Raw genomic sequence first — 26298 nt, forward strand, 5'->3', positions numbered from 1 at the left:
CACAATGGTAACTGCGTTGCTGGATTGGCTTGAGGAGGCAATGCGTAAGGCATAAAAAGTGCTTCTTATATGGATAGCTTCTTTTAAAAAATGTTTTTATTGATTTTAGAGATCATCGCTGTTTCACCAGCCATGAGAGGATCAGCTCTGTTACTAGGAAGCTAGCTGATTTTAAAGGGAGGGAGGGAGGGAGGGAGGGAGGGAGGGAGGGAGAGAGAGAGAGAGAGAGAGAGAGAGAGAGAGAGAGAGAGAGGTGGATTGGCTGCCTCCCATATGCACCCCACTGGGATGAAACCTGAAACCTGGGGATGCGCCCTGACTGGAATTGAACCTGTGACCTTTCAGTGCATGGGAGATGCTCAACTGAGCCACACAGGCCAGAGCTGGATAGCTTCTTAAAAAACAGACTCCTGGCATCCCATCTCTGCCATCTTCCTAATTGGGATTCTTTGGGGATGGAGACTAAACATCTGAATTTTAAATAAGCGTCCTCGGTGATTGATTAGGGTGGTCCAGGGAGACTTTAAGAAACACTGAAAGAATTAAGTTGTGTGTGTGTGTGTGTGTGTGTGTGTGTGTGTGTGTCAGGGGTGGGAAGACAGTACTATCATATGTGGCCATGAGATGGCAGCAGAGAGAGGCAAGGTGAGGGGCTGGGAGTGGGCAGACTTGGGGATGGGTTGTGGGAGGAGCTGGGCCCTATAGTTCAGCACCGTCATCTTTGCCAGCTGAAGTCTGTTACTGCAGACTACTCCCCTGTGACCGCCTGTCTGATTACCAGGTCTTTACAGACGCTTTGCTTTTGCCAAACTCTGCCAGCAGAAACCGCACCAGTGTGACCTTCGCTGGCTGAGGGGGTAGTAACGTGTGTTCCACATGGTGAGTATGGGAGGCAAGGGCTGTCACCTGCACCAGGCAGCTTAGTGAAAGGGCATCGGTGCATGTTGAAGCAGGGTTTCCCCATCCCCCTGCTGCCAGGCGTGTGGTTCCAGGTGCTCTTAAAGGGTTCACCTGAACCCAGCCTGCTCCGGTCACGAGAGGATGAGCTCTGTTGCTGGGAAGCTGGCTGAAGGCCAAGCAAAGGATGCTGGGATGGGGTGGTGGCAGGGAACATGGGACGAGGCAGCTGTCTCTGGAAGCAGACAAGCTGTCCCTGGCTTCAGCAGGGGTGGGGCGGTAAGAGGATTAGGTGACAGTCCCCTAACTCAGCCCGGAACTAACACCCCGCCCCCCCTCACTCATGAGCCTTGGCCTGCCCCGCTCCGAGCCTGCCAACATTCAGAATAACCCTGAGGACCAGACAGCAGGATGGCAGGGGCTCTGCTCAGCGCCCTATTCCTCTTGCAGCTTCTTGGTATGGACAGGGGTCGGGGGAGGTGGCTGGACACACACACACACACACACACACACACCGAGATATGAACATAAACAAGATAGAGACCACGATGTAGACTGGGTTGCAATATTTGGTCCCCAGGCACAACACTGGTTCCGAAGACACTCATGGAAAAGTCCATCGTCTCAGAGGCAGACACACAGGGAAGCAGGGCCCCGCACAGACTTGGAGGGGGCAGAGGGGAGAGGCCCCCTAGCCTCTCCATCTCGGTGTCTCTGCTGCTTGTCACCATCCCCAGGCCAAGGTGAGGGGAATGAGGAGTTGCGCCTTTATCACCATCTTTTCGACAATTATGACCCACAATGCAGGCCAGTGCGGGAGCCTGAGGACACTGTCAGCATCAACATCAAGGTCACCCTGACCAACCTCATCTCGCTGGTAAGATACCCCACCTCCACGCCCAGCGCCATCTCTGAGCTTGAAATCCCACTTTTGGCCCCAACCACTGAGCGCGGTCCTAACGCTCACCTGTGGCCCTGGAACTGCTCCCCATCTCCCCTGCGCAGAACGAGAAAGAGGAGACCCTCACCACCAGCGTCTGGATTGGAATCGTGAGTCCAATCTGGGGGACAGTGCGAGGTCTGGTCCAGGGCACCCCTTCCTCCCAGACTCTTCGTCACCCCCCCCCCCCCCTTAGGATTGGGACGATTACCGACTCAACTTCAGCAAGGAGGACTTTGGGGACATCGGAATCCTGCGGGTCCCGTCCAAACACGTATGGCTACCAGAGATTGTGCTGGAAAACAAGTACGGACCGGAGGGAAACCAGGCTGTTGGAAGCCGAGGCCTGAGGGGCTGGGTTGGACCTGGCCGGGGCGGGAGGTTGCTTGGAGGGCGAGGGGTGGCGGACCTCCGCGAACGCCGGGTTTCCGGGGCCCACAGCATCGACGGCCAGTTCGGGGTGGCTTACGACTGCAACGTGCTGGTCTACGAGGGCGGCCACGTCAGCTGGCTGCCCCCCGCCATCTACCGCAGCGTCTGCGCCGTGGAAGTCTCCTACTTCCCCTTCGACTGGCAGAACTGCTCGCTCGTCTTCCGGTGGGCACAGTTCCTTCAGGCCGACCATTACGGGATTAGGGGAGCAGGGAGTGACGTCATACGGGGGGGGGAAAACACTAATCGGGGGGCGGGGCTTTGTGCTGGAGGCGGAGCCAGACTCTGGAAAGGGTTGGGGCTGCTCCAGCGAATTTGAAGTCGGGGGAGAAAACAATGCGATTGGGGTAATGGGGTGGGGCGTTCTCACCCCGCCAGAGCCCAGCTTCCAGGACAGGGCCTGAGGCTAGGGGCTGGGTCCGAGTGGCTGGGGTGGGGGCCCCCTGCCTCCACAGCTCTGAGACGTACAATGCCCAAGAGGTGGAGTTCGTCTTTGTGGTGGGCGATGACGGCGAAACCATCAGCAAGATCGATATCGACACCGAGGCCTACACCGGTGAGGTCCCCTCCTGCTCCTAAAACCCGCTTCCAGACGGGTCCAGAGAAGGGACTTGCAAAGTGGGGCTGCCCCAGACCTTCAAGCCTAGGGACCGACTTTGGCAACCGCGCTTTAATTTGCCCCTTTCCTGAAATTATTCTCGATGGTCGGACCAGTCCTACCTCCTCGCGGTCCTTCCGTCCCTCACCCGGAATACCCGCTTCGGCCCTGCCCGAATGGCCCGTCTGCCGAAGGCCCAAGGCCCGAGCCGTCCAGCCCACCTGCCCCACCCTCCCCGGTGCAGACGGCGGCAGACTCTCCTCCGCCCGGAGTTATGGCTCCCGCCCTCAGGTGTGGGGCCTCAGAGCAGGCTGAGCGCGTCCCCGTCCTGCAGAGAACGGCGAGTGGGCCATCGACTTCTGCCCCGGGGAGATCCACCGCCAGGACGGAGGCTCCGCTGACGGCGCAGGGGGCATTGACATCGTGTACACGCTCATCATTCGCCGGAAGCCGCTCTTCTACATCATTAACATCATTGTGCCCTGCGTGCTCATCTCAGGCCTGGTGCTGCTCGCCTACTTCCTGCCGGCGCAGGGTAAGGAGTCGCCCCAACCCGCAGGTGGGGCTCGTTCCGGGATGTGTGTGTGTGTGTATGTGTGTGTGTGTGCTGGGGGGCGGGGGGGGGGCCGCAGCTCTCACTGGGCGCTCCCTCCAGCCGGCGGCCAGAAATGCACCGTCTCCATCAACGTCCTGCTCGCCCAGACCGTCTTCTTGTTCCTGATCGCCCAGAAAATCCCCGAGACGTCGCTGAGCGTGCCGCTGCTGGGCAGGTGAGGGCGCCGGGGCCCGATGGTGCCCGTGCCGCGCGTGGCTAGCGCGAAGGGCGGAGCCAGGCTGGCACGGGGCGGGGCTAAGGGGGTTGGGCCGGAGTGGGCGGGGCCAAACCCAAATAACTCTGGGAGCCGCCTTGGCTGCCTCGTCTCCGCCTGGGCTTTCTTTGAACACAGGGTGGGTCTGGGACGCCTGTGGGTTCTTTGGCCCCCCATCCTCCGCACCGCCGCTGGACGCCACCTTGAGGTCTTCTGCGTGTCTCTGTTGCCGGGGGAGGAGGGGAGGCGGGGAGGCGGTTCCGTGTCTCCCCCACCGCGCCACCTCTGGCTCCCAAATCACCTGCCCATCCCGAACTCACCGGTTCCCGGGGGTTCCGAGATCCAGCTGGCTTCCGCATCGCTGCAGGAATGAGGCGGACCCCGGGAGACCGCGTCCGCACAGGCACAGCCAGGCCCCCTGGAGCAGGAACCGCGCGCTCGCGCCCGCCGCAGCCCCCGCTTGCCGAGTGCCCTGCCCCGCAGCCTGGGCCACCCGGGCCAGCGCGCCACCCGGATCTCCGGCGTCCGGGGCATCCCCGCCGAGTTTCCGCACCTCCTGCTGCAGCCACAGGGCTGAGATCTGCATGGGGGGGGGGGTCCCGGAGTTAACTGCGAACGCAGAGGTCCCTGTCCCCCGTCTCCGCCCCTCCTCAGCCCCCAGCGCCCTACCTCTAGCAAGGTGGTGCCCAAGTTCACGGCGCTGGCCGCGGCTTCTCTTAGCAGCAGCCCCAGGGTGGGCTTCGGAGCGGGCGGCGCCCCCGACTGCAGCTCTGCGAACCTCTGCTCCAGACAGTCGTGGGCCGCGGCCACAGCGAGCTCCAGCGACGACAGAAGCGGGGGCTGGAGGGCCACCTGGGGAGGCGCAGGGGCAGTGGAGCCGTCGGGTCAGGGGAAGAGGTCGCTAGGGGGGGGGGGCCTGGAGACCTTTCCTGAGGGTGTCGAGGTGCTACCCTCAGGCCGGGCCCCGGGCGTCGCCTCACCTCCGTGGAACTGTGGAAGTGGCAGACCCACAGCCGGGTTTCCAGGGAGCCGGGGGTCCCCTTCATGGCTGCCACGGGCGGTCGGAGAGGGAGAGCGCCGGGGAGCGCGCGCGGCCCCGCAGCGGGGCGGCTGGGGCGGCCCCACTCCCGGCGGAGAGGAGGGTTTGTGAGGTCAGAGGCCCGGCGCTCCACCCGCGGCTCGCGCCGTGGGGAGGCTGTGAGGTCACGCACCTCGGGCTCCCCAGGTACCTCATCTTCGTCATGGTGGTTGCCACGCTCATTGTCATGAATTGCGTCGTCGTGCTCAACGTGTCTTTGCGGACGCCCACCACTCACGCCACGTCCCCGCGGCTGCGCCACGTAAGCGCGGGGTGGGCGGGCGGGCGGCTGCGGGGCCGGCGGGCGAGCGGGAGGCCTTGGAGCTGAGCGCCGCCCCGCCTCCGGCCCCCCCGCCCGCAGGTCTTGCTGGAGCTGCTGCCGCGCCTCCTGGGCTCGGGCGCGCCCCCGGAGGCCCCCGGGGCAGCCTCGCCCCCAAGGCGGGCATCGTCCGTGGGCCTGTTGCTCCGCGCGGAGGAGCTGATACTGAAAAAGCCGCGGAGCGAGCTCGTGTTTGAGGGGCAGAGGTACCGGCACGGCACCTGGACGGGTGAGCAGCGTGGCCGGGTGGGCCAACGGGGGCGCCTGAAGCGGGGGAGGCCTTCATAACCCACCGGGGTGCGCCCACCTCCCGGCAGCTGCCCTCTACCAGAGCCTGGGCGCCGCCGCCCCCGAGATCCGCTGCTGTGTGGACGCCGTGAACTTCATGGCCGAGAGCACGCGAGACCAGGAGGCCAGCGGCGAGGTGGGGCCGGAGCCAGGGGCGGGCGGGGCGCTGCCGAGGCCTCCCCACCAGCTATGGTGCTGCAGGGACTCAGCTCCGCCTGCCCCTTCCTAGGAGGTGTCCGACTGGGTGCGCATGGGGAAGGCCCTGGACAACATCTGCTTCTGGGCGGCGCTGGTGCTCTTCAGTGTGGGCTCCAGCCTCATCTTCCTGGGGGGCTACTTAAACCAAGTGCCCGACCTGCCCTACCCGCCGTGCATGTAGACCTGCGCTGGTGGCCGCCTGATTTCACCTTTCCTATCCGTCTCCAGGAGGGAACAGATTTTGAAAAACAAGTTGCTACCACTGCTATATTATGATCCTTTACCACCACGGATAATAAATCAGTAATTTGTAAACACGTGTTGCCTGTGCACAAGTGTGTAGGTCTGGTCACTGCGCAGGGATTAGAAAGAGGAAAGACTTTAAAAACTTTTTATTGATTTTGGAGAGGAAGGGAGAGATACAAGTATCAGTAAGAGAGAATCACTGATTGGCTGCCTCCTGCATGCATGCCCCACACTGGGTATCGAGCCCATAACCTGGCACGTGCCCTGACCGGAACTGAACCGCGACCTCCTGGTTCACAGGTCCCCGCCCACCACTGAGCCAGTCAAGATGGCTGTTCAAGCAGCTCCTGAGTGCCAGTCCTCTGGGAAGCAAAGACCCTAGCCCTAGCCTTGCTGACCTTCCAGTTTTGCTCAGGCTCCCGCCGCGTAGGACCTTCTAGCCCTGTGAGCTTCTAAGCTGGCAGCTATTCGATGGCCACACAGGAGACACGGTTGCCGGGACCAAATGCCCTCAGGGCAGGCCCCCACAGGCCCACAGAATAAGGCTGAGGGTGCCCTGGCCCGACCTCCGTCATTTCTTCTACGTTTTCTTGGTCAAGTACTGCCCACCTACTTGGATCCCCAAGACTCAGTGTAGATTCCACCCCACCCTACCCCCTTCGTCCTAACTCTGCTTGCTTGCCCTGGCGAGTAGCTGGACTGTGAGAGAAAACAGAATAAAAAGGGGTCTGAAGTGGTGGGAGCTGGTTGAATCGTCTTTATTAACAAACGGGATATCCAAGGCCACTACATTGAGGAGGGGCAGGGACGGGAGGGAACAGGGCTACTTGCTGCTCACACTATGTACAGATGCAAGCAAGGGGGTGTGGAGGCCAGAGCTCCATGCTCCCTCCCTCCGCCAGGAAAGGACAGAGGCTCGAAGAGATGAGGGCTGGAAAGGGAGAAATGTTTTGGCTGGCGGGGTCCCCCTTCCATTCCCTGGGGTTTGGGAGGAGGGGAATCATTAAAGTGCTTTCAGAAAATGAGGAAATGGTCCCTGCCCCTGGAGTGGCTGGTGACCCCCCTAAAACCTAGGGCCCAGTGACACCCCCCCAGGGTCTGGTACATTCAAGGGGGGAGCCGGCTCCCCTGACGTGCAAATAAAGGGGCCCAGGGCCCTGCCCAGTCAGCAGCAGTGGGGTACGGGGTCCAAGCCCCAAGCACTCTCCTCTCAAGTGGAGAAAGGGGGTGGGGCTAAGCCCACTCGATTCCTGTGAAGGGGAAGCTGTGCCTCTCTCCAGAAGATGAGACAGGCACAGTTTTGGGGAAGAGAACATGTTGGGGAAGAAGGTGGTCATGTGATCACAAAAGCATCAAGGGTCAGAGGTCACGTTCCCAGCAGGCTCCAGTGAATCAAACCAGTAAAAGCAAAAGCCCAAGGAGGGGGAAGCAGGGCGGCCTGGGAAGTCTGGCTGTGGGGGGAGAGCTGGGTCCCCGGGGAGAGCTCCAGCCCAGGGCCTGTCACCAGTTCATGATGCAGTTGCGGTTCAGAGTCATGAAGTAAACTTGGCTGCTGCCCCCAGAGCGGACGGAGGCAAAGAATACCTGGGGGGAGGGGGGAAGAGAAGAAGTCACCAAGGGGTTGGGGGAGGGGGTTCCATTAATTGGGAAAGAGAGACACTGCAGTTTAGTCTCAGAATAACCCCACCCGCCCCGACCAGTGGTGCAGTGGTTAGAGCAACGGCCCACGCAACAAAGGGTCGCAGGTCCGACTCCTGGTCAAGGGCACATACCTGGGTTGCAGGTTCAATCTTCCACATGCAGGAGGCAACCAGTTGATGTGTCTCTCTCTCCACATGCCCCCCCCCCCTAAAAATCAACGGGAAAAAAAAATCCCTGGGTGAGGATTACCCAAAAAAAAAGGGAAGAACTACCCCTATCGCCCTGAAGAGCAGAAGTGCTTGGGGAAGAGGGCAGCTGGCAGACCTTTAGGGTGAAAGAAACTGGGGGGGGGGGGCGGGGGCGGGGGCGGGGGGTGGATAGAGAGAAGGCTGTGACTGAGTGTGTTCCCCAAGGGGCCCCTTTCAGGAAGACTCCACACTGGTCAACTCCTTGGTAGGAACCTAAGGTTTTGGAAGCCAGACCAATGCAGGCCCCAGACCTTTCCAGGGGCAAGGGGCACCCACCTTGTCATTCCGCTCACACAGGAACTTGAGCCTCTGAGCTCGTTTGTGCATGAAGACCCCGTCCAGGTGGCCTGTCTCCACGGAGCGGATCTCGATGGCTTTCTCACCCCAGCCCATTATCTGGTTGGAGCAGATGTAGGCTGGAGGAGAAAGAGGGGAGGGGCAGTGAGTGGATTGCAGCCCAGGCCCACTCTAGGGCCAGCTCGGGGACCCGCAGCTCGGGGACAAGCACCACTCACCCACGGAAGTGGGCATCTCTCCCCACTGCAGCACCACATCCTTAATGATCCGCCCGTAAGTGTTGACGTAGACGCCCTCGTCCTCGTAGCACAGCAGCATCTCCATGCCATCGGTGTTGGGGAGGAAGATGATGGCGTGGGGTGTGATCTGGCTCTGGATCTGGGAGGAGGAGGGCTGGAGTCCCTGAGTCTGGAGCCCAGACTGGCGGCCCCCCTCTGCCCACAGTCCAGCTGAGCTTACATGAACAGGGATGTAGATGTCGTAGCTGTTCCCCGAGTCGACATCCACTGCGTGGAAGCCAGCACTGGAGCCGTAGATGACTTTGAGCCGCTGTCCCTCCTCTACCGTCAGGTCCACCAGCAGGGGGCGGTGAGGCAGGTCAGCAAAGGACTGTGGAGGAAAGAAGGGATCAGGGGACACAGGTGGAGGAGTCAGACCTAGGAGCAGTGTTGGGGGGCTGAGGCGGGGATTACCTTGAAGGCCATGAATTTGTGGTAGGGTTTGGGGGCCCAGGCATACACCTCTACGGAATTCTTCAGGGCGATGACCAGGAACTTAATACGTTCGTATTTCACTGGGGGCAGGAAAGAAGAGGGATGCTGGGACTTCCCTTGGACTGCGGGGCCCCTCCCACAGGTCTGTCCTACACCCCCAAGCCAGGCCCCACGTCTCTGGCTTCATGACCATTAAGCCCAAACCCTCATTTCTTCTCATAAACAAATGTGCTCTGGCCACTCTGCTGTGACCTCCTCACCCACGCGGTAGTGCCCGCAGCCCTCCATGTCCCCCACGGTGGTCCAGCCCTGCTTCTTCTCCACTTCTGGGTCGTTGTGCAGAATCTTGTTCCGGAGCCAGGACAGGTAGTACACGCGCAGTTTGTTCCTTTTCCCTGAGGGGCGAGGACACACACACACTCCCTTCGTTGGAGATCCAGATTCGGCCTCCCGCCATCCTTTTCTGCGTACCACAAGGGGTGAGAAAGTGGCCCCACCTTCCGGCTCCTGGACCAAGGGTGCCCTCTGCCCCGGCTGAAGATGGTGACAGAGAGCCAAGGAGCTGAGCCCCCTCCTCCAGGCCCTGTCCCCGCCCCCGTCCTCCACACACACACCTGAGATGGTGATGAGCAAGTTGAGTCCTTCCAGCACATCCATTTGCTGGAAGCGCCGCCGCCCAATGAGTCCGTACACCTTGCCCTGCCCACTTCGGTCCAGCAACATCAGCCCGTTTTCCGTGCCCACCAGCAGGTTGACGCCTGCAACGGGAGCCCTTGGGCAGATCAGAGGCAGAGCCAGGCCCTCACCCGACCAGGGGCAGAGGGGCACACGGATCCCTCTTTTCCTTCCCAGCCCTGGCTTACCCCAAAGGGCCGCGCAGAGGATCTCGGAATTGAACCGCTTCTTGTACTTGCGAATCTCGGGGGTTTCACTGTGGGCCCGTGTGTTGGTGGGGTTCACGTTGACCACAGAGCCTTTCCGCACGTCATACTGCAGCTGATCAAGCCGACTGGCCTCTCCACCCACTAGGGCTGCGGGGGGAGAGAAGTGGGGGTGGGCTGCTGTCCCCGTACCCTGTCTCTTCTTACTCTACCTTTACACTCAGTCTCGGCTCCTCCGAATACTCAGAAGGAAAGAGAAAGACCGGAGACTGGAGGAGGTGCATGAAGGAGTTGGAACAGCCAAAGGCCTGGCAAAGTGCTCCTTCCGTCCCGTAGGGCCCTGTGCTGCTGAGCATCGTCCCTCTCGGGGAGAGAGGTCAGGAGCTCTGGTTGCCTCTGTGCCAGGGCAGGTGCGCAGGTGAGGGGAGGCCGTGAGCACCTGCTTTGTGAACCGCCTCGCCGGGGCTTCACCTTTGCCCTCTCCAGGCCTCATGGCAGCTCCGTCCTCCCATCCTCACCTGTGATAGGGATGGTGTCCCCACTGCCTCCGGACTGGTAGATGCCGAGGTCCACAAACATCGTGAACGAGCTCTTGCCAGGGGCCTTCACCAGCCCACGAGACTGGTACTGTGGGGGCAGGAGTGGGAGTCAGGCAAACAGGTGAGACCCTGGCCTGTGCCCCCCCCCTTCTATTATTCCTAGGCCCCATGTGCCCCCAGGGGAACCCTGGCCCGGGTGCTCTGCCCGCCCAGCACAGTAACCCCCAACACCCCCTGATCTGCCCACTGCCAGTGCCCTCCCCTCGTCCCATGGACCAGCCTGCACCCACTTACATCGCTGCCTCCATCCTTCACGGGGGGGCTTTGACCTTTGCTGCTTTCAGTGGGCGAGTGGCTGGGCTGGACCACGTCTGGCAGGTTAGTGTAACCGTTGCTGTCGGCATGCAGCAGGCTTCGCTCCTCTTCAGGTGTCTAAAGGAACAGAGGGAAAGGGGCTAGTGCTGGGGCCAAGGAGGGTCACAGCAGGTGCTGGGAAGAATGGGGTGCCTACTCACACGCTGGACCACCATGGTGCCACCCCCATAGGGGGTCTGGGTCCCGGCGATCTCCTCCACATCATGGACCACCATGGTGCTGACACTGTCTGTATCCCCATCGCTGCTATGGGAGAGGGAGGTCATGAGGGCCTCCAGGTCCTGCCTGCCACCCAAGTACCATGGCAGCAGGCGAGAGCAGGCCTAGCGCTTTCAGCTTCAGATTCTATTCAAAACACAATGCACTCAGCCCCCACCGAGCAACCTTGTCCTGCTGTTGGGTGTCCTGGGCCCCGCACTTGGGTTGGGGCAGGCTGGTGGCAGAGACACCTGAAGAGACCACCGCCACTCCCACTGACAGCACAGCGGGAGAGAGAGGAACACGTCTCACACCCCGTTCTCCAGAGAAAGGAAGGAATCACTCACCGCAGTGACACCAGGTTCCCACAGATGTGCTCGAGGCCCCCCTCCCTCCAACCTACAGCCCTTCTCTGGGTGCCTCCGATATGGGCGTGCCACCCCCCAGGGAGCCCCATACCGGGCCCCAGGGGTGTCTCTGCTCCCTTCTGATGGTTCGCCATTGCTTTCCTCCTCGTCGTCCTCACTGCTCTCCACCTCCTCGCTGGACGATGAGTAGTCCATGGCCTTCTTGGGAGGCCGTGGGGCCTCATCCAGCGTCCGCTCTTTCAGCAACACAAAATCCTGCAAGGGAGGAGCTGTGTGAGGGGGGTGGGGGAGGAGGGCGGTGGTAAAGAATGTCCAAGGAGAAGGGGCAGGGTCACAGGAGGGCTCCCGCAAGCAGGCCCCTTCTCACTAACCTCACCAATGGCTCGCTTATAGCTCTGGGAGGGGCCACAGGGGAAGGGCAGCCAGGAAGAGGCAGGAGAGAGGTTAAGAAAGGTTAGTAACTGAGAAGTACATCTGTAATACCACAGCCCCCCCTCAGGCAGGTTAATGAAGGCCCACCTCCCAGCACCCAAGCTGAAGAGGCTCCAAGCTGGCCCCAAAGTCACAGACCAGAAGGCAGGGCCACAGCTGCCACCTGCCGACTTACTGCGGGCCGGCCTGGCCGTGAGCGGTGGTCATCAGGCTTGGCTTTGTTCCCAGGGGACAGCACTGGGGAGCTGTCCAATTTGGAAGAGGCTGGAATGGCACGGTGGGAGAAGGGAGGTCACTGACACCCGGATGGGGGTGACCTCGAGCCCACACCCTGGGCTGAGACCTGGGCCTGAGCCCCGGAGCTGACACGCTCCACACCCAGCCCAGGGCCCACCCTACCCCTGAGGATGTCTCAGCCCCTACCCTGAGGGAGACGTCCAGGCCCCAGAGCAGGCTGCCAGGCCCACCCACGTACCTCCCACTCGGTTCCGCTCCAGAGAGCCGGCCTGGGGAAGGTGCCCATGAGCGGCGGGGAGGACACTGTCCGAGCGCTCCCAGCCAGGGTCGCTCCTTCTGAGGTCGGGGTTACTGTGGGAGAGCAGAGACGGGGTCAGGGCGACAAGGGGCTCCCCTCCCTGGGGGCTGAGCTGCACTGCAGAGGGAGCCATCACCAGGGGAGGCCAGTAGGTGGCAGAAGTGAGGGTGGGAGTGAGTGAGGGGACAACTCCATTACCTACAGGCGTTGGGCGGACCAGGGGGCTGAGCAGGGGGCCCTGGAGGCTTGGGGCTCCCCCGCTCTGCCCTCCTTTGCAGATAGATTTGCCAGGCGGAGTTGCTGCGAGGTCTGTGAAGGGAGCACAGGGGTGCCGGGGACAGGGGCAGGGAGGGGGCTGAGGTGACTGGGTCGGGGCTTGCCCACCCCTAAGCGGGTAACCTGGCAAACTCCCCTCTGTCCCTGCCCCGCTCCCTAGCCTGCCACCCAGCTCTGCACAGCTCAGTGTTACCTGGCACGGACAGCCTGGGCTGGCCGAGCCCCTCCGGCCCCACTGGTGTTAAGGGCAGTGGCAATGGATGAGGTCCTCTGAGGCACCTGAGGAGAGGAGGAGGGTCAGTGCGCTGGGAGCCAGCTCTGTGCTGGAACCACAAACATTTCGTCCTCGCTGAGGCCCCACAAGGTGCTCCCCTGGCCTTTATGAAGTCAGCTAAGCTCAAGGAAGTTGATGAATGTGTTCAGAGGCATGAAGCTAGGAAATGGCAGGGCTGGGGTTCCAACCCAGAAGGTCTGCCCCAGTGCTTCCCAAACGCCCTGGGCATCTTTCCGCTCACACACTCACGCCGGGACCGCCCGCCGGGATCACCCGCTGGGACCACCCGCCGGGACCGCCCGCCGGGATCACCGCGACAGTCATGGGCCACCAGATGGAAACCCCGTCAGCTCAGGGGCTGTGGTGCATGACTTGCCTTTCTCTTCCCTTCCAACCCCAAACCCATCTCTACCTCACTGCTCCCTCCACTCTCCTCCATTTTCTCCCTTACTATAGTTGACCCTTGAATAACATGGGTTTGAACTGCACGGTCCACTTACACACAGATTTTTCTCAAGAAACACGTAGAGCACTGTGAATGTATTATTTTTCCTTATGACTTTCTTAATAACATTTTCTTTTCTCTAGTTTATATAATATGTGTAACATACAAAATTATGTGTTAATCAACTTTATGTTACTGGTAAGGCTTCTAGTCAACAGTAGGCTATTAGTAATTTAGTTCTGGGGCATTTAAAAGTTACACTTAGCCCGGCCAGTGTGGCTCAGTGGTTGAGTATCGACCCATGCACCAAGAGGTCATTGATTTGATTCCCAGTCAGGCCATCTGCCCGGGTTGCAGGCTCAATCCCCGGTCGGGGGCATGCAGGAGGATCAACGTTTCTCTCTCATCAATGTTTCTTTCTCTCTCTCCTTTCTCCCTATCCTTTCCTCTCTCTCTAAAAAGCAATAAAAACATATTTTTATAAAGTTACACTTAGATTTTTGACTGTATGGAAGTCAGTGCCCCCAACCTCCACATTGTTCAAGGGTCAACTGTATTTTGTGCTCTTTCCTGGTCCCACAGGCCTGTCCTTACCTTGGGTGGGGCCTCATTATCCTGCCGGACCCAGGCTGGGGGGTTCGGGCTGGGGCCAGGCCCTTCCGAGGTAGGGTCTGAATTCTGGCGGATGACAGCTCCTCGGGCACTGGGCGTGGCAGTGGGTGTGGGGGCGGCAGGGTCAGGGTCATGAGAGGCTGGGAAGGCAGCCAGGTTTCGGGTGGGCTGGTCCTGCAGGGACTGGGATCGGGGTACAGGCGCTGCATATGGCTTCAGTGGGACCCGGTGTGCCACCAGGCTCTGCAGGGAGAGACCAGGGAGGGTAGGCTGCCCACTCTGTGCACATCCCCACCTGTGAGCCGGGGCCTGGGCCGAGAGGAAGGGGCAAGTAAAGCCTCCAGCTTCCAATTACCCATCGAGTGGAAGGGGCTCCTGGAGCCCAAGAACAGGCAAGATGTAGGACAGACATGCAGCAGCAAGCAGGTGATGTCTGCCCAGGTACCTATCATGAGGTCTGTGATCCCTGGCTAAGTATGTGTTTGTGTGTGCGTGTCCCTGCGCTGCCTGAGGCTCCCTACGTCTGTGTTAGGACAGAAATGGGAAGAAACTCACCTTGTGCGGTCCCTCCTGGGGCTCCACCGGCCTCTGCATAGGAGGAGTTTGGGAAAGTGGTCCTGGGGGCCCCGGGGAGGCCTGAGGAACAGGGGGCTCAGGCCCTGTGCTGCTTGGCTTGGTCTTGGCCAAGGGAGAGTTCTGCTGCTTGTTCATCCTTGTTCTCTCTTCCACCTGTGATTCAAAAGGATGCCAAGCAGGCCAGTTTTTGCTTCACTGTCCTCAAAATGTAGTTCCCCACCTGCCCCACTGCTCCAGCCCTCATGCCTGTGCGGAGCACCCCTTTCCCCTTCTCAGTGTCCGCCAGTGCGGAATGACCACTGCCTACAGCTCAGGCCTCGGGCAGAGGGCCTGGGAGGGTGGTGGCTTAGGCTGTTAGGAGGCAGTGAGTACCTCTCGGGCCCAGGCTGGCTTGTCAGCGGGGTTAATGCCCCGACTATAATGGTACAGGGGCTTCCTGTCCCCGGGAAGGATCTGCTGCTGCTGCTGCTGCTGTTTCTGCAGCTGCTGCTGCTGCTGCTGCTGCTGCAGGGACTTGAGGTAGGCGTGCTCCTGCTGCAGCTGCCTCTGCAGGCGCTCCGACTGCCGCTGCTCCTCCAGCTGCTTCCGCTTGTATTCCTGGGCCCAAGGGTAGGAAGAGGGGCTCAGCAAGATGTAGCCCTGGAAGTTAGAGGTGGCATGCCCTTTCTTTTCTCCTGCCAAGAGAGATGTCTCCCCTTGATGCCTGGGTGAGTCCCTTCCCCTGAAGTGCTCCCATCCCATTCCTTCCGGCAGAGAAGCTCTGATACACATCTTCCCAGAGAAAGCTGGGGGACCCCGTTACCAGCAGTAGGGCCTGTTCCTGGAGCAGCTGTTGCTGAAGGATCTCGAGCTGTCGCTGCTCCTCCTCTAGCCTGTGACGAATATATTCCTGGGGGGTGGGGTTGGGGTGGGGGCAAAGGGCAGGGAAAGAGGAAAAGGCGGCGGCGGCGGAGGAGTTGGAGAAAGAGGAGGGATCGGTGGGGTGAGGATGAGGAGAGCAGGGAAGAGCCATAGAGAGGATGGGGATGGGATGAGCCCCGAAGGGGCAGGGAATGAGGAGGAAGTCAGGGTGGAGGACCCATGAGGGAAAGTGCAGGGGAGAGGAGTCAGGGTGGGCAAAGAGATGGGGAATGAAGGCACAGAGACAGGAGGAGGGCAGGGAGCCAGGGTTGGGGGTTGAAGGGTGGGAGAAAACAGAGAGAAAGAGTGAAGCTAGAAAAGATAGGAGGAATCTAGGGGTAGGGAAAGAAGGGGGAAAGGGTTTCGGGGAGCAGGGATGCAGGCAGCAGGAGCGGGCAGGGAGGCCAGGGGAGGGGAGGGGTGTGTGCAGTGTGTGCTGGGGGCCTGTACCTGCTCCCGCTCTGCTTGCCGCCTCTCCTCCTCCCGCCGCAGGACCTGCATGTCCTCCAGACGCCGTTGCTGTTCCTTCTCCTGCAGCTTCCGCTGTTCCCGCTCCCGCCGTTGTTGCTGTGGGTGAGAGGTGTGGTCTTAAGGACTGCACACTCAGACAGCCCTGGAAGGGGAAACCAGCCCACTTCGGGCATCTCCTGGAAAGGTGACCCTTTCAGGACAATGCTCCTTCTCACCTGGGATGATGGTGAGAGAGAATGGCCTCAACTTGTTTCCACAGACCTACCAACTCCTACACAGGAGCCCATGGGGGGCTGAGCTTGGGGAAAATTACTCGTCCAATGTGGCTGTGAGCTTGGGACCAGAGACTAAGGCAGCTGGCTGCTGCCCTTGGAGTAGGCTGGACTGGATAACACCTTCTCCTAGACATTCGCCCACCAAAAACCAGAGTCAGTGCTCCTGGCCTCTAAACAACCTGCCTGTAAATCCAAAAGGAGTGGGCTGTAATGATGGCCTCAGGCCACCAGAGAGCAGCAGATGCCCATGCACAGAAGCACCACCCAGCGGGGCGGGACTCGGCCAGGTCCTCAGCCAACATCAGAGGCTCAGGTTACATTTTACTTTCACAACCTTTCCGACCAAAGAGTCTGCCCCAATAAAAGAAAAAGAGAAAAAAGTCTCTATTAAAATGAATGTCTCCCTCCCACCTGACAAGACTGTACTTTCCAACAAATCTAAGCTGAAACAAAAGTAAAAGGTGGTTCTTTAGAAGGATCTTTCATGTTCAGAAAGAGAAACAAAGGGAAAGGGAAAAAGGAAAAAGCTAAGCCCTCAGGGCCAGTACAGTTGGGGGCCTGTGCTGGGCCCATCTCCACAATGAGGATTCGGCAGGCCTGCTCCAGGAAACACCCGCTAGACACAATTTTCTGTCACTCAACGACCTTAAGACAATGTTTACTATGTTCTCCGGTAGCAGGCTTCCTTACAAATTGTGTTTTGTTCAACAAAGACTGGTGCCTGCTTTGAGGAGCAGTTCATAGACAGTGTGGATGCTTCTGTCTATTAATTTTTGTGTTAAGCCCAGCTCTCCGTGAACTTCAAAATCATGTAATTGTTTCAACAAAAAGTTCATCACTTAAGGCATCTTTAAAACTAACCTATACCTTGCCTTTCTCACCATGGCCCCCTGCAAAATAAAAAATACAGATGCATAGAAAAAATAAATATGCATATAGATCTTTTAAAATGGTGGTTAAAATAAAAAACTGTAGCTATTTAAGATTCTCTATTAAAATGAATTCCTCCCACCCACCTCCAGCAAGTCCTACTGACAAGACTGTACTTTCCAGCAAATCTAAGCCAAAAAATTAAAAGTAAAAGGAAGGTAAAGAGAAGGCTCCTCTTCATGTTCAGACGAGACAACTGCTTATCAGTTAGATGCTCAGGGGCCTGGAGTATTTGTACACAGACCCCAGCTCCGGGGGCCAGACAACAAGGACAGGGACAGTCCTGTCTGTGGGGAACCAGTATGGCTTTTCAGAAATGGCTCTGCTCCCAAGGGAGGCTGAGGGAACCACCATTCATACAGGACTGATGAGCGGGCAGTGCACGTGGTGACTGGCCTCTAACAGCACAGACTCTTTCTATCCAATTCTGAACGAAGGGGGTTAGAAGCCCTGGCTTGCTCCCTCTTCTCCTGTTGTCCTAATGGAAGCAGGGATGGGGCCAGGAGGGGTGCTGAACCAGGCCTGGCCAGGTCCTCCCAGGACAACCCCACCTCCTCAACCCGCCGCCGCTCTTCCTTCTGCTCCTCGATGCGGCGCTGCCGCTGGTGCAGGAGGTGTTTGATGTGCGCCTCAGGGTCTCGCTGCTGTTGCTGCTGCAGCTGCTGCTGCTGCTTTAAAGCCTCCGAGTTGCTCTTATTCTCCTGCTGGAGCCGGAGGAACTCGCGGCGTAGCGTGGACTCGCCGGGCACGTTCATGATGGAGCTGGGTCAGGGTGGCAAATGAAGGGTGGGGTCAGAACCCAGTCATTTCCCACTTTCACGTCTGGGAGACACCGCAGTAGCTGCTCTGCCTGGACCAGACAGTCTGCCTCTGGTCACTCCCTCCTGCCCAGTCTTGGACCCTGTCCTCCAGCAATACCCCAGCCTGCAGCCCTAAATTACCCTCTCCCCGCTTTTTTTTTTTTTTAATTTTTGATTTTTTTTTTTTTCTTTGAGAGAGAGAGAAATATCGACAGGCTGCCACCTACATGCCCCTACTGGGGACCAAGCCCACAATCCGGGCATGTGCCCTGACCAGGAATCAAACCAGCGCCCATTTGGTGCATGGGACGACCTCTCAACCAACCGAGCCACACTGGCCTGGGCTCTTGCCACCTCTTGCTCATTCATTCCATTTCTTCTCAGCTCTCAGAGATCGTTTTATGGGTCTCTAACCCACCATCCCCAGGCTGAGAGTCCCCAAGCCAAGGACCTCTGATGTCCCCTCGGATGAAAAGTGAGGCCCCCAATCCCCACCTGCCAAGCCCACCTTGGTTCTCCTTCCTCTCCATGGCTGTCATCTTCCTCTTCACTGCCGCTGTACTCATATTCTGTCTCCTCTGCAGGGGGGAGATCACTGCTGTTTCTTCACCCAGTGCCCCAGACCCCACCCTGGGCTAGGAAAACCTTAGACGGGGACAACCAATAAGATCTGTCCGGATGGCCATGGGTCCCTGCCCACCTCCTGGGAGCAATGGAATGACGGTGGGTCTCAGGTTTGGGCCTGCACAGGCATGGGGATTAGACCCAATAGTAGGTGGGATGTGACTGAATGTGTGCATGCACTCACAAATGAATGTGCTCAACAGGAAGCTTTTGTAAGGATGCAAAAGGGCCACACTCATTTGGAAGGCTGGCTTGAATTGGCGCTATGAGAAAAAGCACTCTGGGGTTGAAAGCCTGGGAAAGCAGGTGTCTTCGGATGGGGACAGCTGGGGCCTGGGAGAGGTGCCCGAAAGGGAGCAAGGAGGAGCCAGGGCTGGTGAAGAGGAGCAAGGGCTGAAGTGTGTCCTGACCCCCCACCCCCACCTCCCCCACTGACCTTTCTCGCCCCGCTTCTTCCGAGACCGGTCGATGTGGTCCTTGAGCTGGATGCGGACCTGCCGCTCTGTGGGCTGGTCGCGGATGAAGGGGAACTTTAGCAGCTGCTCAGTTGGTGGGCGGCTCAGGTAAGTCTTGATGAGACATGTGTCAATGAAGTCAATGAACTTCTTAGACCTGGAAACAATGGCTCACACTAGGAGGGCCCCCTTGGGAGGGGGTGTCACAGGAGGAAGAGGGGAGATCATTCATCAAAAAGCCACTTCGGGAGGGTAAGAGATTAACCAAAGGACCTGTATGCACACATATGAGCATAATCAAAGGACACAGGCAGTAGGGGGGTGAGGGCATGTGCTGGGGAGTGAGAGTGGCTGGGGAGAGGTCAATGGGGGGCAAAAAAGACTTATGTAATACTTTAAACAATGAAGAATTTAAATTTTTTTAAAAAGCCACTTTGACTTCCCTTCTGTCTTCTCCATACCCCAACACCAGCGCCCCTAATGCTGTGGCTGCAGTACCAGCCCCTCCCAACGCCTCTTGTATGGTGCAGACCCAAGCCTGAACCCAGGGGGTTATGGTGGAGGTGGCCTTGTCCAGAGACCTTCCTAGACACCAAATCCCCAGAGACCTACCATTTCTTGGACTTGAGCCTGGGTGGTGGGTTCCGAGGGATGAGGAAGAGGGCTCGCATGGGATGCATGTCACACAGAGCTGGGACACAGAAGAGACCGTCAGTCCCTCTGCCATGCTGAGAGCCTAAAGGAGCCCTTCTCACCATGACCTCCCAAGGCCCACCTCTCCCCTACAGCCACTTTCTGGGCCCTCCCTTCTCTCCCAGACTCCGCACTTACGGGGGGCTCCCTCTGCCATCTCAATGGCTGTGATTCCTAGAGACCAAATGTCACTCTAGAGAGGGGAAAGAAAGGACGGGTGAACGCTCCTGGTAACTCTCTTCACCTACTATCCCTGTCTCTTCAGAACCCCTTGCCGGCCAATCCCTTCCTGAGGCCCCTCCTCTAACCCTGCATGTCCTCCAACTTATCCAATATTCCCACCCATACCTCCCTTGCCACAAAATGTCCCCCAACCCCTCATAGCCAACACATCATTAGACCTTCACTTTGCCTCCAAGCTGCTTAAGTCCCCGTTATTTTCAATCTATCCATCACCCCCATCTCACTTCCTGCCTTGGCTGCCCCATGCTGCACACTCTCTGGTCCGTACCCTGTAATCATAGGTGGCATCGGGGTTCTCATCACAGGCGATGACCTCCGGGGCCATCCAGTAGGGGGTCCCAATGAAAGTGTTTCGCCTGCCCACGGTGCGGTCCAGCTGAGCACTCACCCCAAAATCCACTGAGAAGACATGAGGCGAGGGGTCAAAGCAGAGTGTCACATCTGCTCCCCTCATCCTGGACCCAGCATGGGCGTGTCCCAAGGCAGCTGAGGTCCTGGCTCTACCTAGACACTCCCCAGAACCTCTCCCATCCCATCAACACCCTGAAGAACCTGACCTAGTCTCCCTGCGTCTTGGGAAAAACCAAGGTGAAAGGACATCACCTCAGATCATCTTTCCAAAGGGACCTGCACAGCACTGGGGACATAGCAGACAGCAGGCACCCCAGGGGAGGGTTATGGGAAAGCAAGCCCCCCCCGGCCTACAGGCTGTGGGACTTAAGCCCCCAGAGGGAAAAGGGGCTCTGGCCGGGAGGTCAGAGGGCCGTCCGCCCAGAGGAAGCAGCGCACCTAGCTTGACCTCGGCATTCTCTGTCAGCAGCACATTCTGCCCCTTGATGTCTCGGTGAATCACCTTGTGGGCGTGGAGATGGGCCAGACCCTGGGCAGAGAGTGGGGGGAATTAGGCTTGATGTTGGAGGAGGGGGAAGAAGGGAGGACTTGCATTGACTGAGAGGGGAGGGGAGGTCATCAGTCTGGATGGGGCTGAGCTGAAGAAGCAGTCCCTCTCCACCATGTGCCCAAAGTACAGGCTGAGATTTCTGGAGTTTCCTCAGCATGGTGGCTCCTGGGGATCCCCAGCAGGTGTAGATTCCAAGTGGAGAAATAGCAGAGCTTGGCAACTGTGGCACTTGTCTCCTCCAACAGTTTGAGTCCTCACGGTTAGGACTCTGTCTCTAGCCTCCAACCCCATCAGGCCACTTGCTCCTTAAAAGAGGGCACAGCTCTAGCTAGTTTGGCTCAGGGGACAGAGCGACGCCTGCAGACTCAAGGGTCCCAGGCTTAATTCTGGCCAAGGGCACATGCCCGGGTTTCGGGCTTGATACCCCCCAGTAGGGGGCGTGCAGGAGGCAGCCAATAAATGATTCTCTCACATTCATGGTTTGTCTCTATCCCTCTCCCTTCCTCTCTGAAATCAATAAAATTAAATAAATTAAATTAAATAAAAAGGGCATAATTCCATTTCCTCCTCAGTGCAGGGGGGTCCATGCCCAGGGAGAAGCTCCAGAGGGGTTGGCCCAAGAGCAGGAGGCAGGGAGGGGCCTGGCGCTTACCCGCAGAATCTCCCTGCAGATGTAGGCGATGCAGTCCTCCTTCAGGGCATTCCCTTTTGTATTCTTTACCAGGTCCGTCACGGAACCAGCACCACAGAACTCCATTACCAGCTGTAGTCCCAGGGAGACCGGAAGGAAAAGTAGCAGTTAGGCAAGGCCCCTTTCCCCTGCCAGTGCCCTGGAGGAGAACCAGAGGCCTTGGGGTCAAAAGTGGTATAAGTTGAAGGGCAGGGGCCACATGCCCCCTCTCACAAAGACCACAGAACTTCCTGAGGTTAGGAGGAAAAGGGGAAGGAAATACAGTCGGAAAAGATAGACAGGGAGGGTTTGGGGACATGGTCTTTGTCCTGAATAGGAGCCCAAGGAATCCCTGAAATTGTAGACAAAATGAGGGATCCCATGTGCTCATCAGATCCTTTTTGGGATTCATAACCCCTACTGCTCTAGAGCAAGGTCAGCAAACTATGGCTAGTTTTTTACATTTTCAAATGGCTGAAAAGAATAAAAAAATAATCACATGACATGCAAATTAGTGTCCTAAATAAAGGTTCTGGGGGATATAGTGATGCCCACTCATTTATATATTGTCTATGGCTGCTTTCATGGTCCAATGGCTGAGCTGAGTAGTGACAGACAGTATGATCCACAAAGCCCCAAATATTTACTATCTGGTCCCTCACAGAAAAAGTTTGCCAACCTCTCATCCCGAGTCAAGAAAGGGGCTAGAACCAGCAATTCTCCAGTCTGCTAGAGACAAAAAGAGTGCACAGGGTCTACCAGAGAGCTGAGGGAACCTGGTAGTGTTCTGGGAGAAACTCCAAAAACAGAGGTAAGACTACAGCGGGGAGATGAGGAGAGCTCCTGTGCCATCTCTAGGGAAGAACCAAGAGGCCCAGAGGCAGGTGACAAAAGGGAAGTCCCCCGGTGACAGGCGTGTCTGTCGAAATGTTTTCACTGTACCTTTTCTAAAAGCCACACCCAGCACAGAAAAAGGTTGGAAGAGATGTGGACATTTGCATATGCAAAAATAATTTACATATGCTCCACATTTGAGTATAGCATAGTGGAAAGACAATGTCCAACAGGTCCAGAAGGGGGCGCCTGGTCACTAGCACCTGACCTCTAGTCCTCAAGGATCTCTCACTAGGTACAGTTGGCAGGTAAACCTCTCTAACCCATTACTCACCTTCTTTTGTGGGTATGAAATGTGAATGTGTGTGTGTGTGTGTGTGTGTGTGCGCGCGCATGTGTCACATGTGCATGCCTTCAGAAAGTCTACTGCATAGAAACAGGAACCATGATTCATACTTATTTGTGCAGGGTATGCAGAAAGTGCTAAATAAGTACTCATCTGGCAACTGCTGCAAGGGGAGACCTGGCATGAGCACTAATCCCTGGCCGCCCCCCATCCACACCTTGCCCAGCCACCGCCATGTTCCCTGCTGCTCTGTCTTTGGGTCTGGCTGAGTACCAGAGAGGATGAGGCTGAGGAATCAGCTGGCACCAGCGCCCAGGCAGGGAGGGTGAATGACTTAGAAATGTTCTGGGCCAGGAGGGAATTTGGGGGAGACCAAAAGGGCTGCAGTAAGTTCTGGTTAGAACAATCACCCAGAGGCTTGTACACTGCCAGGAGGGGTCCACGCTCTACGTTCGCCTACCACAGATTTTGGTCTGTTGCTTTCCTAGGGGCTGTGCCAGCGCAGGAGAACTCATCAACTAAGCTCCCTGGGTCTTTCCCAGCCCTTGCTAGCATTGCATTGCTTGATACTTATGAAGGGCCTGTTGGACACAGGTAAGGTACTGGTTAGGGCAAAGGCGAGCCCCAGAACCCCTGCCACCGAAACGCCCAGAGGACAAGAGACTGCCAAGTGTGGGTCAGGAGGTCCCTCCATCCATGCACAGGAGAGGCCGTGGGACTGAAGAGAGGGCTGGCAAGGAGACTCGGGTACTGACGCTGGAGACAGAAAGGGCAGGGAGGGCCGGGGGCAGGCCTGAGAGCACTCACCCAGAGCTGGTCGTCGTTCCCAGGGGGGCTCTTCTTGATGAAGGCTCCATAGTAGGTGGCGATGTTGCGGTGGTGAGAGTATTTTTTCAACATGTTGATCTCCTGCTTGATCTCTTCTTCCTCATCCTGGGTGAACGCGAGGAGGTGAGCCTCATTCTCAATGCTCCACGCCCCCCACCCCGCTGCCCCCGCGGCTTCCTACCTCCGTGACATCCATAACCTTGATGGCAGCCAGCTGCCCAGTCTTGACGTGCCGACCCTGTGCACAGAAAGGTGAACATTAACACAGAGGGGCCTGGGTCATGCTCACGAAGGGCCTGATTCTGGGAGAAGCCACACCTTTTGGCTCTTTTCTATCTTAAAACATGCCCCTCGTGGTGGCTAGACACCTCAATTTATTGGTTGGTCACAGGACTAACAGTGGCTACAGAAAAACTACCAAGACTGGATTTCTGAGCTCTGTGCTTGGTAAAAATGAAGGGTCTGCTCCCTTCATACTCAAGCCTCTCTGGCTTGTACTTCCTACAGTTTGAAAGTTAGAGCGGGAGTCAAGGATACCTTCTCCATCCTCAGACGGAGCTGCAGGGAGCTGGGAAAGATGCTGAGGAGGGAGGGCCTTGGCCTCTCTCTGCATCTTCTATGCCACACAAGCCCGCTTTGGATAGGAGGCTATTCCCAGGATTCCCCCCACCCCCCAGCTTTTTATTTTGTTGACAGGAAAGAATTAAGATAGAGCCGAACTCGCTGGTGTGCCTCAGAGGATGAGCATCGACCCAGGAAGCACGAGGTCACCAATTCGGTTCCGGTCAGGTCAGGGCACATGCCCGGGCTGCAGGCTCGATCCCCAGTAGGGGGTGTGCAGGAGGCAGCTGATCAATGATGCTTCTCTTTCATAGATGTTTCTATCTCTCTATCCTTCCTTCCTCTCTCTCTCTAAAAAAAAATCAATAAAAAACATTTTTTTTAAAAAATAGAGCTAAGAGTTTTAGGAAACTCAGGGAAACACAGAAGGAAACATCGACTAACATGTCGATGGCCCCATCACCAGTGCTAATGGGAAGAAACTTCTATATATAGGATGGCCCTGCCATTGCCCTCCCCCTCCCTCCTCCTAAAATTCCTAGCAGGAGCCGACTGGGGTTTGGACAGGAAAGCCCAAGGCTTCCTAGGGAAGAGTAAGGTGAGGGAAAGCAGCCCCTCAGGGGGATGAACATGGGCATTGCCAGGCCGTGGATTATTTTTATCCTCAGCAGTCATTCAAGACCCAAGCCCAGAAAAGCAGTGGAACACAGAGCTAGGATTTCCATGGCAACAATTAGGCAAGAGATGGGGAAATGGGGGGGAGGAGGTGCCTGTTTCCCAAAGCTTCCATGGAAGAAGGGTAAGAGAAGGGCAGGTGGTCCCAGTGACCCAGGAAACAGGCCCTGGAGATGCAGAGGAGACTTGTGAAGACTCAGCATCGTGTCTGGAGACAAAGAAGCCGGCGTGTATTCCCTGGGGCAGCATCCACCTTGAACATCTCTCTGCTGTGGCCACCTCCCCCCATTCAAGTGGGACCAGAGATCAGGCCACAGGAGAATGCCGAGCTGGCCAGACCAGAAAGTACAATCAGTGGCTGAGGAAACACCACTTCTGTGGGAGAGAGGCGGCCTCAAGGGCAGAAGGCCTGAGCTCCGGCTCTGGCCCTGCTGCAGACCAGCTGTGGGAGCTCAAGAAAGCCGCTTCCCCTCTGCAGAGGGTCACTCATGGGATCCCACCCACTCCAAGTCCTGGGTTTTTCTGTTGTCAGGCCAAACCTGCACCTCTGGCCTGAGCTTTACTCTGAATGCCCAGGTGAGCTCTGATATCGTTCCTTCTGTCTTCAGCTGTTCCTTTCCCACACCCCATTCAACTCCAAACCTGTCCCTGCTATACCAGTAATTCCAAACTCGGGCAGAAGCCAGCAAAAACATCCCACTTCTTGCTGCTTCCTGCTTCCTTCCCTCATTACTTTCCTCTTCTCTCTCTTCTTTCCCAGGTCCCCAGCCTCGGCAATCTCCCATAACCTCCCCACTTTCCTGACCTGGAATATACTTCTCCCACCCCTCCTGAGAGGGCCCCATGAAGACAGTCACACTTCTGCACCATTAGAGTCTCACCTTGTACACCTGTCCATAGGTTCCATTGCCAACCACTTCCACCAGCTCAAAGATTCCAGCAGGGTCCTGGAGGGGAGGGGAGAGGGAGAGAAAGAATAAGGTGTTGGACTTCAGAAAAAGATTATGTAGCCTGGGGGTGGTGGTGGGGATGTATTCCATCAGGAGAGAAAAGTGAAGACTAGTATATTATGCGAGGCCTGCGGGGGGAACCCTGATGGCCAGCTGCCCCTTTCCTGGACTGGTTCAGAGTTCATGTTCTATAGGAAAAGTCAGAAGATGAGAGAAAACAGAAGCCAGAGCCCAGCTACCTTTTCAAAGGTATGCTCCTGATTTCAAACTCAATGACAAACTCTGAGAGTGTATAGCCTATCTGCAAAAGAGGGTGCCTGAGTACCCACCTCTTGGATTGGTGTCAACTTTATTTGATTGATTGACTGATTATTAATCCCCATCCAAGGATATTTTTCCATTGATTTTTAGAGAGTGGAAGGGAGGGGGAGAGACACAGAGAGAAACACTGATGTAAGAGACACAGCAACTGGTTGCCTCCCACACATGCCCTGACCAGGGCTGGGGATTGAGCCTGCAACCGAGGTACATGCCACTGACTGGAATGGAACCTAAGACCCTTCAGTCGACGGGCTGACGCTCTATCCACTAAGCCAAACTGGCTAGGGCAGGTTGGTGTCAACTTTAAATGAGGCAATGCCCATAAAATGGTTAAGACAGTGCCTGGCATTGGTTAGGAGCGTGTGTGCAATAACAGTTACTTATAGTTATTAATTTTTTAAAAGCAGGGAGTTGGAACTTGAGAGCCACCATCCTTTTGACATTTTCCCCCTTCCCAGTCCTCCCGAGACCAAGGGCTTCAGAGCCAGAGTTTGTGGCCTTTGGGGGTAGAAGAGACCTCTAGGTAGGAGGGAGAGCAGGTGACAGTGAGAGGGCCACTGGCAGGGGCAGATGAGAAGGAGAACTTTCGGTTCCTGCTTTCCTGAG

The 26298-nt window shown here is 57.4% G+C and overlaps 3 protein-coding genes across 15 annotated transcripts in view; 1 reads left to right on the forward strand and 2 right to left on the reverse strand.

Annotated features, from left to right (window-relative positions):
* Window positions 1-91: 91 nt before the first annotated feature.
* Window positions 92-5890, forward strand: CHRNE (cholinergic receptor nicotinic epsilon subunit). Its single transcript, XM_081109342.1, has 11 exons — window positions 92-1774; window positions 1903-1947; window positions 2034-2143; window positions 2279-2434; window positions 2725-2825; window positions 3202-3402; window positions 3523-3637; window positions 4902-5016; window positions 5116-5302; window positions 5391-5497; window positions 5591-5890. The coding sequence occupies exons 1-11, from the start codon at window positions 1241-1243 to the stop codon at window positions 5738-5740; spliced, it is 1821 nt and encodes a 606-aa protein (XP_080965468.1). The 5' UTR covers window positions 92-1240; the 3' UTR covers window positions 5741-5890.
* On the reverse strand, window positions 3852-4722 carry LOC308532102 (uncharacterized protein C17orf107; the record flags this gene model as incomplete). The annotated part of the gene is made up of 3 exons (XM_081109343.1): window positions 3852-4256; window positions 4346-4528; window positions 4657-4722. The coding sequence occupies 3 exons, from the start codon at window positions 4720-4722 to the stop codon at window positions 3993-3995; spliced, it is 513 nt and encodes a 170-aa protein (XP_080965469.1). The 3' UTR covers window positions 3852-3992.
* Window positions 5891-6539: 649 nt separating the features above from the next.
* Window positions 6540-26298, reverse strand: part of MINK1 (misshapen like kinase 1) — a 59442-nt gene continuing 39683 nt past the window's right edge. Inside the window, exons 2-34 of one of the 13 annotated variants that reach the window (XM_081109334.1) lie at window positions 25303-25368; window positions 23367-23423; window positions 23165-23290; window positions 21160-21270; window positions 20396-20486; window positions 19875-20005; window positions 19502-19556; window positions 19283-19361; window positions 18652-18827; window positions 18100-18169; window positions 17343-17553; window positions 15566-15682; window positions 15018-15104; window positions 14588-14812; window positions 14195-14368; window positions 13622-13882; window positions 12502-12587; window positions 12231-12341; window positions 11973-12085; window positions 11673-11761; window positions 11437-11460; window positions 11157-11320; window positions 10640-10742; window positions 10419-10556; window positions 10104-10212; window positions 9568-9735; window positions 9319-9462; window positions 8965-9099; window positions 8684-8784; window positions 8451-8600; window positions 8210-8369; window positions 7971-8110; window positions 6540-7389 (exon numbers count right to left, since the gene is read on the reverse strand). In XM_081109334.1, coding sequence (XP_080965460.1) covers window positions 7306-7389; window positions 7971-8110; window positions 8210-8369; window positions 8451-8600; window positions 8684-8784; window positions 8965-9099; window positions 9319-9462; window positions 9568-9735; window positions 10104-10212; window positions 10419-10556; window positions 10640-10742; window positions 11157-11320; window positions 11437-11460; window positions 11673-11761; window positions 11973-12085; window positions 12231-12341; window positions 12502-12587; window positions 13622-13882; window positions 14195-14368; window positions 14588-14812; window positions 15018-15104; window positions 15566-15682; window positions 17343-17553; window positions 18100-18169; window positions 18652-18827; window positions 19283-19361; window positions 19502-19556; window positions 19875-20005; window positions 20396-20486; window positions 21160-21270; window positions 23165-23290; window positions 23367-23423; window positions 25303-25368 — 4056 coding nt within the window. In that variant the 3' untranslated portion in view covers window positions 6540-7305. Of the gene's footprint in view, window positions 7390-7970; window positions 8111-8209; window positions 8370-8450; window positions 8601-8683; window positions 8785-8964; window positions 9100-9318; window positions 9463-9567; window positions 9736-10103; window positions 10213-10418; window positions 10557-10639; window positions 10746-11156; window positions 11321-11436; window positions 11461-11672; window positions 11762-11972; window positions 12086-12230; window positions 12342-12501; window positions 12588-13621; window positions 13883-14194; window positions 14369-14587; window positions 14813-15017; window positions 15105-15565; window positions 15683-17342; window positions 17554-18099; window positions 18170-18651; window positions 18828-19282; window positions 19362-19501; window positions 19557-19874; window positions 20006-20395; window positions 20487-21159; window positions 21271-23164; window positions 23291-23366; window positions 23424-25302; window positions 25369-26298 lie in introns of all 13 variants that reach the window. The other 12 variants (XM_081109329.1, XM_081109340.1, XM_081109337.1 and 9 more) reach the window with 12 other exon arrangements.

The sequence above is a fragment of the Myotis nattereri genome (genome assembly GCF_964212035.1).
Source record: "Myotis nattereri genome assembly, chromosome: 16".
In the NCBI taxonomy this organism is placed as follows: domain Eukaryota; kingdom Metazoa; phylum Chordata; class Mammalia; order Chiroptera; family Vespertilionidae; genus Myotis; species Myotis nattereri.

Excerpts from the sequence above, each read along its gene's own strand:
- CHRNE (XM_081109342.1), top strand. The coding sequence starts at position 1,241 with ATGAGCCTTGGCCTGCCCCGCTCCGAGCCTGCCAACATTCAGAATAAC. Across the intron at positions 2,826-3,201 it reads CGACACCGAGGCCTACACCG|AGAACGGCGAGTGGGCCATC; the intron begins GTGAGGTCCCCT and ends CCCGTCCTGCAG. Across the intron at positions 3,403-3,522 it reads CTACTTCCTGCCGGCGCAGG|CCGGCGGCCAGAAATGCACC; the intron begins GTAAGGAGTCGC and ends CGCTCCCTCCAG.